Consider the following 10051-nt stretch of genomic DNA (forward strand, 5'->3'; position numbering starts at 1 on the left):
GGAGAAATTGCAGCGAAAAATTACTCCTGGTATTAGGAGAACATCTCAGCCGAGGAGCTTGATCAAAGGCACGCCTTATTCCTGAAAGCCCGTGTCGCATACGTATAAGCGTGGTTGCCTATGATTAGGCGCTACCACTTAGCTAAGCAACTCGGAGAAATTGCAGCGAAAAATTACTCCTGGTATTAGGAGAACATCTCAGCCGAGGAGCTTGATCAAAGACACGCCTTATTCCTGAAAGCCAGTGTCGCATACGTATAAACGTGGTTGCCTTTGATTAGGCGCTACCACTTAGCTAAGCAACTCGGAGAAATTGCAGCGAAAAATTACTCCTGGTATTAGGAGAACATCTCAGCCGAGGAGCTTGATCAAAGTTACGCCTTATTCCTGAAAGCCCGTGTCGCATAAGTATAAACGTGGTTGCCTATGATTAGGCGCTACCACTTAGCTAAGCAACTCGGAGAAATTGCAGCGAAAAATTACTCCTGGTATCAGGAGAACATCTGAGCCGAGGAGCTTGATCAAAGGTACGCCTTATTCCTGAAAGCCCGTGTCGCATAAGTATAAACGTGGTTGCCTATGATTAGGCGCTACCACTTAGCTAAGCAACTCGGAGAAATTGCAGCGAAAAATTACTCCTGGTATCAGGAGAACATCTGAGCCGAGGAGCTTGATCAAAGGCACGCCTTATGCTTGAAAGCCCGTGTCGCATACGTGTAAACGTGGTTGCCTATAATTAGGCGCTACCACTTGGAATAAGCAACTCGGAGAAATTGCAGCGAAAAATTACTCCTGGTATTAGGAGAACATCTGAGCCGAGGAGCTTGATCGAAGGCACGCCTTACGCCTGATGGCCGTGTCGCGTACATGTAAGTTTGGTTGCTTATAATTAGGCGCTTCCATTTAGACTAAGCAAAGACACTAGAAGGCTATTATTTTCCTTTTTTATTTTCATCATTATTCTTATGATTGTATAATACATAGAGATCTAAGGACCATTGAGCTATAACATAATATATAATATATAAACTTTAAAATCAAGACCTTTTTCTCAACTTATGTACCTCCAAACTATACATTATTCATAATAATGAATACATTCATTAGCATATATGTAGATATATAGTAAGAACATAACTTTACACATTTTCGTCTTTATGACTCTTTCTGTATGTTATTGCTTTTCGAAGATTCCCGTTCCATATAATAGCAACCGATGCTTGTTATAATAGTAAAGTTGATAATAATTTGAACAGAATGGATATTATGCCAAGAAGAAAAAGAACAAATATATGATTTCTGTTTTGAAAAATCATCTGCAGAATTCTATACACAGTGGAAAACCAACAATTGATGAAATATAAAAACCCCAGATTAAATGCATGACGCGTATTTTTTCAACAACCAAACTGCCGGCAAGAGCATCTGCACAAAAACCAGTCTTTTTTAAATATAATTATTACTGTTAATTAATTGTTCTTAATTTGCAATTGCACAATCATTTGTAGGTCAACGATTGTTTTCTCAAGCATTTCAAGCCACGATACATTGGTCAGCGAACAACGTATCTGACTAAAACAGCTGCTTGCGGTTGTCGTGGTTGTCGTAGTTGTTGTCGTCGTGCCGCAAACAGCGGTGGAAGATAAGGTCGTAATATTAGTTGCCACAGTCTTTGATTTAACCGAATCACCCGGCTTGTCCTCTTCGTCTATTCGCGACACGTTAGGACAACCTTCTTTGTCACTGCACTGATTTTTATCATCCACGTTAAGAACGAAGCCGGCTTTTTGTTCCTTCGTCGTCACATCATTGACCAACAAAAGAGTGGGTTTATCATCCTGCTCCTCTTCCTCACTCGAGCTCGACTTCCGCTTCTCAGACGGCGCTTCGAGCTCCGTCTGTCCGGCCTCTTTCGCCTTAGCCGCCCTTGTCCTAGCTAGAAGCGTGTCCAAAGCCGGCTGAGACTGCCGGGAGGTTTGAGCCTCGTGCCACTGCTGTAAACCAAAGCCAGAGCCCTCAAATCTCCGGTTAATATTATGAAAACGTTAAACTCACCGAACACAAATCCTTGTCCTCGTCGTCCACGTTTTACTCATCGTCTTCCTCGTCCTCCTCCTTGTCCACCTCCGATCACCTCCAACCACCACCAACCACCTCGGGTTATACCTTGAATAGAAATAAATATTTTCAGTATAAGAACACATCAAACATATTGTGTAAGGATAAGTATAATTAATTAATACAATAAATTTTATCGGCGCATTTATAGCTACTGAATCTGTGCTAGCGCGAAAAATGAATCGAATTAATTCACTGTAAACATGACAAGTTTAAGAAATTTTAGATGAAATATATCACAATTGCCATTAAATTTTATGAAAATGTTAAACTCACCGAGCAAAAATCCTCGTCCGCCTCGTTTACGTTGTTCGCCTCGTTTACGTTGTTCTCCTCGTCTTCCTGGTTCTCCTCCTCGTCCACTTCTGACCACCTCCAACCACCGCCCACCACATCCAACAACCGCCGCCAACCACCTCAGTTATTCCTTGAATAGTAATAAATGTTTTCAGTATAAGAACACATCAAAAATATCTTATAAGGATAAGTATAATTAATTATTAATATAATAAATTTTATCAGCGCATTTGTAGCTACTGAATTTGTGCTTGCGCGAAAAATGAATCAAAATAATTTATTGTAAACGTGACAAGTTTGAAAAATTTCAAATGCAATATAATTACAATTGCCATTAAATATTATAAACATGTTAAACTCACCGAGCAAGAATCCTCATCCTCCTCGTCCACGTTGTTCTCCTAGTCTTGCTGGTTCTCCTCCTCGTCCACCTCCGACCATCTCCAACCACCGCCAACCATATCCAACAATCACCGATAACCACCTCGGTCATACTACATACTACATAATAGTAACAAATATTTTCAGTATAAGAACACATAAAAAAAAATCAGTCCTAACAGATTCGAAACACGATACACAGCAATTTTAGCTGTAATTAAACGACGTTAGTGTCATGTATTCCTATGTATAGTATACCAACTACACACCTATTGCAATTTGTTGATCCTGGTCGTTCGGTTTTTTTTCGGATTAAAATGTTAGAAGCATACATATTGGTTCGATTGTACAAAACATGACGTTTTCAATAATCAAACTTGTAAACTTGAAAATTAGTCCGGAAGGTTAAAAGTCATCAGGTCAAGGAACTGGACAGCCAGAATTACAGAGCGCTTGTCCCTGAAGTCAAGTTTCACCAGGTAGCGGACCTGGAGCGCGGAAACTACGGAGCACTTGTCCTGGAACTCGAGTTGCAATATGAAGCGGATCCGGCGCGTAGGATCCAGGCGGTAGAGAACCCGGTACTCGAAATCTGCGGAGCGCGATTCTCATACGTCCGCTCTACTGCGCGGTTGTTTCCAGACTGAGGAATCCGGCTGGCTGATTTTCGTCGAGAAAAAATTTTGGGTGACGTTACTTTCTGAACATCCGAAAATTCGAAATTTGATTTCGAACTTTAATACTATGTATATGATGTAAGATATGATATGACATGATGATGTATGATTTTAGTTTTCACATTTTTGACAAGAAACATGTACTTTATGTGTAATATTTATGCAATAGTCAGCAATGGCATCTAGAAAAGGTAGGAAAGTAACGAGTAAAACATTCAAAGGGTTTGGTTTATAATTCATCCAACATGCAAATACTATTAAATATATTTGTCGTGTAGGGCTTTGTGCAGATAAGGCATGGTTATAACGTTTATCTATTACTTCATTTACGTATATATAGGTATTAGTGTATTACGATTTTTCATTTAAATTTTTTCCTTCTTTCCATCAAACAGCTCGGTCGCCGCATCTTTAGACCCGTTGCTTGCAGCGCCTTTAGACCACTCGCAATCGATTTTTTTTCGCAAAATGACTATGATAAAGGTTCTTGGTAAATAAAGTTTAGCATTTTTCAAAATCCACCAGTGTTGGCGAAAAAAATTACGAAGGGCTTAGTCTTAAGTTTTTCGCGACTTTTAGAGTCAAAGTTTATTCCTCTTAGATTCAATTAGCAGAACCTAATTCCGAATAATTGGAATGTGAGGAATTTATTCAAGACATACAGACTATCGTAGAATCAACTACTGAGAAGATACGATAACACAGTTTTGTACCTATGTTTCTATCGTGGAAATTCTTAGTCCGCTCAAATAGCAACTAGTCGCAATTGCTTTTGCTCCTAAAATACTGATATTGCCAGATTTAAAATTACTAAAAATTTTCGTCCAAATAAGGAATTAAAGTTCAGTAAGTGGTAACACATTGCTGAAACTAAACCTACCTTCCGAAAGCAATTCCGCTGATTCGCAAGTGTGAGCTGTGAGGAAAGGAATGGGGTTTCAGTTTTGACGCAGTCACAGATTCCTCGTCGTGATGATTCCCTTACTTCGTCTTCGACGATACTCTATAGAAAAGTATTCATAAAACAATGTTCGATTTCAAATGGCTTTCCGAAAGGGTATTATTAGATAAATAAAAATAGTCTGTGACTTAAAAAAAATGGACAGTGTGACAATCATTGTAGCAGTTACAAGTATTACAGACTATTCTATAAGGTATGTGATAGAATTTGATTGTACTACGTTTGCCGCGTTCTTTACGTGGTGTAAAATCATCGAGGAAAAATGACACGATGATACAGAAATAATAAAATACAAATTCTACGCAATTGCTATAATAGTTAAAGACCATCATTAATGCTTTATAATGGAAATGATGCCACTTGCAGCGTGGTTCACCTCCGTTCCAGAGTTAGTAGGTACAATACACCATGAAATCCAACAATTTAACGGTCTTACACAGAGGTTTCCAAGTCTGGCAAGACCAAATTATTTCAATTCTTAGGATACTTTCTTAGTCGATGACGAATGTCTCTTCTTTGATGAAAAACTCGATCGATTCCTCCTCAACGTTCTTCGTATCTGAGTCCAGCTCATCCGTGTCGATATCTAGAACGAAAAACACGAAATTAATACGTCATTCAATATAGGAAAATACTAGCAGATCAATATAAATTATTTTCCGTCTTTACTTTTGACTACGGTAATACATACTGTTGCGTAGTTCAAGGCGACGCTTCTTTTGGCTGTTCCATTCTTCGATACGTTTTGATCGATATTCTTCGAATTCTTTCATCAGTGTACAACGCTTTTCGATCAATTCCTGGAAAAAGAAAGGTAGAAATCATTTCAAGGATATGGGTAGTTTTTAAATGTCACGATAGAAAAAAAGAACTATACGAATAAATGTAAAGTCACTATTTGATCACAAATATTCCGTATCGGAATAGGAAAATATTACCTTCGAGGCGCGAGTTAGTCTCATGCGATCTTTGCTTTCGAATTGTGCCGAATACTTCTTCAGATTTTTTTGAATTTCCTTGATTTGCTTGGCGGTCAAAAGCGTCGCTGGCCTTGGACGCCATAGAAGCTGATTGAACGCAGTCAAATTAACTCTCTTCAAAATACGACCTTGGAACGACCAAATCCAATATCCGTTGTCGACGCTTGTCTTCCAGCTCGACACTCCAGTCACAACGTATCTAAAAGCAGCCGTATTTCATTTTTGATTGGGGTCATTTAGTCACGTCCTTTTAGTTCTATGCTTCATTTCTAAGCTTACTTTAAAACTAAATTTTGCCAAAGTAAAGAGATTGAAGTAAACTTCACAATCAGTAAAAGATCTTTGATTTAACAGTGATACGAATAATAATAATAATAAGAATTCTACTAAATAAACACGTAACGAAAACGAAGCCCGCATTAAATACATAACGAGAGAATAAATAAAAAGAATGATAAAGAATAAACGAAGCTAAATACCGTCCGGTAGGATCCCACTCAACGTCAGAGGTCTGGTAGTGATCAGTGGTGTTCATTATAGTAAAATCGTTGGTATCAATAAACTCCAAGGCACCAGCCATGGTGGTAAGACCAGCAAGTACAATGAACTGGCCAGCAGGAGACCAGAACAGGTGATTGCACGCCTTCTTCTCGAGTTTTTCTAAAGAAGAGTTAGAAAAAATTAAATACTTCGCCTTTTAATTCTAAGACATCAGTAAAAGTCATTACAAGACTGAAGAACACATGTTTGTTCTATGAACTGATATACATATCTTCAGAGATGTACAACACACTTTTTCGTCTTATTTAGTTGGATATAATTACTTTTCTGAAATATTGAAACTGGATTGAAAAGCTTACTGAGAAGATCAGGATGCAGTCCAGGGCGTACTCCGTAGAAGCTGACGTTTACGCTGGGTATTTCACCGTGAATGATAGCGAATTTGCTACCCACTGGTTCCCAGGCGAATGCGTGAATCGGTTCCTTCATTTCAACGCTATCAACCGGTATCTGCTTCTCTCGCATGTGGAATATCTCAAAGTTGTACGACATTCCCTGAAAATAAATCAAATGGAGAAATTAAATACCAATGCTATACTATAATTTAGGCAACTGGGAGGAGTTGAACGAGCTTTTACTACTTGCGATACTTACAGTGTATTTTTGTTCAGTTTTTTCTTTCCTCTTCGCAAAACGATCCACCTTGACACAGAGGTAGTCACCACATTTTTGCCAGTGAATTTTACAGTCGGCGACATTGAATAGATTTTTGTTACGAATTTCGTTGCGGCTGTAACGGGAAAAAGAGAAACACTCATGAACTCCGCGAATCGGTATAGGAACAAAACATAAGTTCTTTGGTTGTTAACCAACAAATGGAAGCAGCATTTCAATTCTGACTATGAACTCTGTGCTGTACCTGGGAATTTCCAAAAGTGTGACTCTGGCTGGGACATCTTTATCTTCCGGCACCCAGTAGGCTAGAACATTATCAGTGGGCGACCAGCTGAAGTCTCTGATTCCTGGTATCTTGATGCTCTTTTTGTCGAGTAGTCGAAATGACTAAAAAATCGAATAAATGCAAATGCTTAAAAGCGAATAGACCATAGTTGAACATCCGCACGAAACACAAAATTGACCATCTGATGAAAAAAATCTAACATTGGTATGCAAATGGATAAAAAAAAAAAAATAGTAGAAAAAAAAACCTACAGGAGTTTCGTAGATGCTGAGTACATCTTCGCCCATGCGAGCGAGATATTTGTCGTCGTGTGACCAGCGGAAAATGGGCCAGACCGAGGACCCGTCAGGATTAAAATCCCGTTTTTCTTGACCGGAGAGAATATCCCAGACAACAAGCCGCTTCTGATCAATGCTGCTCTCAGCCCTGGGTGAATATGAGACAAGATAACGTTCGCAAGGTGAAAAGTCAACGCACTCAACTCCGCGTTGACCAAACTTTGCCGTCTGCTCGAACTTCGGACCACCCCACAACGCGACTCCTGGCTTGTGGAAAGTAGCTATGTACGTGCCCAATGGAGACCACTTGACGTATGTATCTGTCCATCGCTGAAAAGGTTTAGAAAAGGGGAATACACCATGTTTATTTCGACTTGCACATTAATCTAGTCAAACTGTGAAAAACTGTTACCGGTCGGTCTTCCAGCAGCGTCGGTTCAGGTGCAGAATTTTGCCATATCTGAACAGAAACCGCCATTCCATTGCCAGAGAGGACGCAGAATTGGTCGTACGCATCAGGATCAAGGAGATAGTAGTGAAGGTCACCGCTCGATGTATACGGCTGGGGCTTTGGCGGTTCCCACTCATCCGGTGTATCCTCAAACTTTTTGAAATCCGTGAACAAATTCACCGTAAATGTGTGCATCTTGTCGAGCTTGTAATTGTTTGTCGACTTGACAGCAGCTAATGCATTCACCGGACTTTTGTACTCCAGGAATATGTACCTGTGATACCAGTGTTAATTAACAAAACAACCAAAGTAGTGAAAAATTGAAGCTTCGTACTAATAATTACAAAACAAGTGACAAGTTGTTTCTGTTTTTCTGCTAGGTTAGCATTGTTGAATTAAAATTTATGGTCTTATGATCTTTACCCTTTGGTCAAGCCATCTTCGTTCTTGGGATACCACTGGTTGACAATGTCTCCAAACTTTTCAAACAGCTTGTTGAGCACCATTTGGAGTTTTTCTAAACGCTCGGGTCCAACTTGCGGAACACCGTCGACGACAATGACAGCTTCAACCCCATCGGTCTCAGACGGTTTCTGCCTGATGAGCTCACCAAGTAGTTCTAGGAAAAGGAATAAAAGATTAATAGAAATATAGCAGACCCGATTTAGAATTAAAAGGCGAATCGGAGATTGGTGTCGAGTAATATTCAGAGACTGTTATGAATGCAAAATGGTATCTTGAATGGGTGCCAATACAAAATTGGGAAGGTTAATTGACGCTCAAGTACCGAGTTGAACCGTGTCACGTATAAAGGAAAAATATCATGCTAAAGTTCGGAGGTTAAAATGCTAAAACCGGCGAAAAAATTGAAAAAGCTATTGAGACTGTACGGAAGATTGTCGAGATCCCGAGACGGGATGGTTAGATTTAGGAGACGGTGTGCATATGTGATAACTTTCGTGCCACGCCATGCTACCTATGCCATGCCGTGACCGAGCCCCGAGGGGTGATAGGGATGACACGAGTGACGCGCATGTGAAATGTAAGAGTAGAAATACCTTCGTCGGTTACATCGTCGACGAATCCCTCGGGATCGCTGAAGTTTGGCTCGTTATCCCCGTTGATATTCTCATCGTCGTTTTTACCAGGATCATCGTTATGCGGCGTTTTATCCGCCTCCCGTTTCTTTGCCATCTTGGAAACCTCTTACTAAAGCAAACTGAAGCATCTGAAAGTGGCCGCAGAAGACGTATATCAACGCTTCCGTCTGACTGATTCGATCTATCGCAACTCAACTGCGCACATACGATATATCGAATGAAGCGATTCAACTCGATGCTTTTGTTAACACCTTCGAGTCGTCTGCTTTATCCACCCAATAGAATCAACCAGCCTGTAGATAGGCAATTTCTATTACATTTTGTGATCCATATCAACGTTGATATTTAACATAATTTTCTGTCTTATCAGTTACAATGCTAAAGCCGAGTTTATTTGACTTTCTGTACATTCGTCACAAAAAATTCTACTTTGAAATAATTCATTGAATTTATTACATCGCCGGAAAATTTACCCTTAATTCATTCAATTAAGTAGTATGTTTTCTTTATTTTTCATTGCACGGGGAAACGTTTTAATTGTACACTCAATTTTTATGGATTTCAAGCATTGTGAATAGTGTAAATAGTCAATTGAAATAAGGATAGAAATAGGAACGGATCTGTCGAATTATTGTGAAAAAAGGCAGAAAATCATTTCACAGTTGTAAATGCGACAATTTAATACATATAACACATTCTAACGAAGAAGTTAAACTAGAGGACCTTGTATTATCGGAAAATGTGTCTTCGGACTATGGAATTTTGAATACATCACTTTAGCGACTGCACGTGATTGGTGATGTGAAAAGTGTCAAGTGTGAGAGTATATTATCTATACATAAAAAACGTAATTGTTCAGTGTATCGCATTCCAACAGTTGCCGAAAACATTTCCGTACAATAGCTAACTAATTTCATTTACAAATATTTCTACATTTATTACACAGTTCAAAATATTCTTTACACTGTCTGCCCATGTTTTTTAAACCTATTCGCAGTAAAATATACACCGTGAAAGAATCGTTTCTTCTTTTGATTGCCTCAACTTTTTTAACTTGTCAAGTTATGTACCGAAAATCGAATCATTGTCGTGATAAGAATGAAATAATTTTTATTTCGTATTGATACAGACGGGGAGTAGAAGATATAAATCTACTCGGTAAACATTTGAGAAATAATTTTCCAGAATTATTCCCAGCCAATTACAAAGTAGCGCCAAGGAGATTCTTAAATATTTCGTAGAGTTGTTCGAAAAAAAAAAGATTGGTTAGTTTCTTACTTCAGTTCCGTTCGTTGAGCGGCAGCCGATTGAGTTCCAGCGTAAAGGCGACGATGTCGGGATTCTTG

At 39.2% G+C, this 10051-nt stretch overlaps 1 protein-coding gene across 4 annotated transcripts; it reads right to left on the reverse strand.

The window, feature by feature from the left end:
- Positions 1 to 930: 930 nt before the first annotated feature.
- On the reverse strand, positions 931 to 8856 carry LOC124186251 (eukaryotic translation initiation factor 3 subunit B). 4 transcript variants are annotated; one of them, XR_006871608.1, is made up of 13 exons: positions 8664 to 8856; positions 8029 to 8224; positions 7567 to 7879; positions 7128 to 7484; positions 6835 to 6977; positions 6570 to 6705; positions 6275 to 6470; positions 5894 to 6074; positions 5373 to 5613; positions 5126 to 5234; positions 4926 to 5020; positions 4354 to 4476; positions 931 to 1425 (listed from the first exon to the last, which is right to left on the reverse strand). XR_006871608.1 is itself a non-coding variant. In XM_046577801.1 (12 exons), the coding sequence occupies exons 1-11, from the start codon at positions 8797 to 8799 to the stop codon at positions 4926 to 4928; spliced, it is 2103 nt and encodes a 700-aa protein (XP_046433757.1). In that variant the 5' UTR covers positions 8800 to 8856; the 3' UTR covers positions 4346 to 4476. The 4 variants fall into 4 exon arrangements, 2 of the variants coding, with proteins under 2 accessions (XP_046433757.1, XP_046433756.1); XR_006871607.1 differs by having other exon boundaries at positions 931 to 1441; XM_046577801.1 differs by lacking the exon at positions 931 to 1425 and having other exon boundaries at positions 4346 to 4476.
- Positions 8857 to 10051: the final 1195 nt, after the last annotated feature.

This window comes from Neodiprion fabricii, chromosome 7 (genome assembly GCF_021155785.1).
Source record: "Neodiprion fabricii isolate iyNeoFabr1 chromosome 7, iyNeoFabr1.1, whole genome shotgun sequence".
In the NCBI taxonomy this organism is placed as follows: domain Eukaryota; kingdom Metazoa; phylum Arthropoda; class Insecta; order Hymenoptera; family Diprionidae; genus Neodiprion; species Neodiprion fabricii.

Excerpts from the sequence above, each read along its gene's own strand:
- LOC124186251 (XM_046577801.1), bottom strand. The coding sequence starts at position 8,799 with ATGGCAAAGAAACGGGAGGCGGATAAAACGCCGCATAACGATGATCCT. Across the intron at positions 6,471-6,569 it reads AAACTGAACAAAAATACACT|GGAATGTCGTACAACTTTGA; the intron begins GTAAGTATCGCA and ends ATTTATTTTCAG. Across the intron at positions 5,021-5,125 it reads TCGCCTTGAACTACGCAACA|ATATCGACACGGATGAGCTG; the intron begins GTATGTATTACC and ends TTTTCGTTCTAG.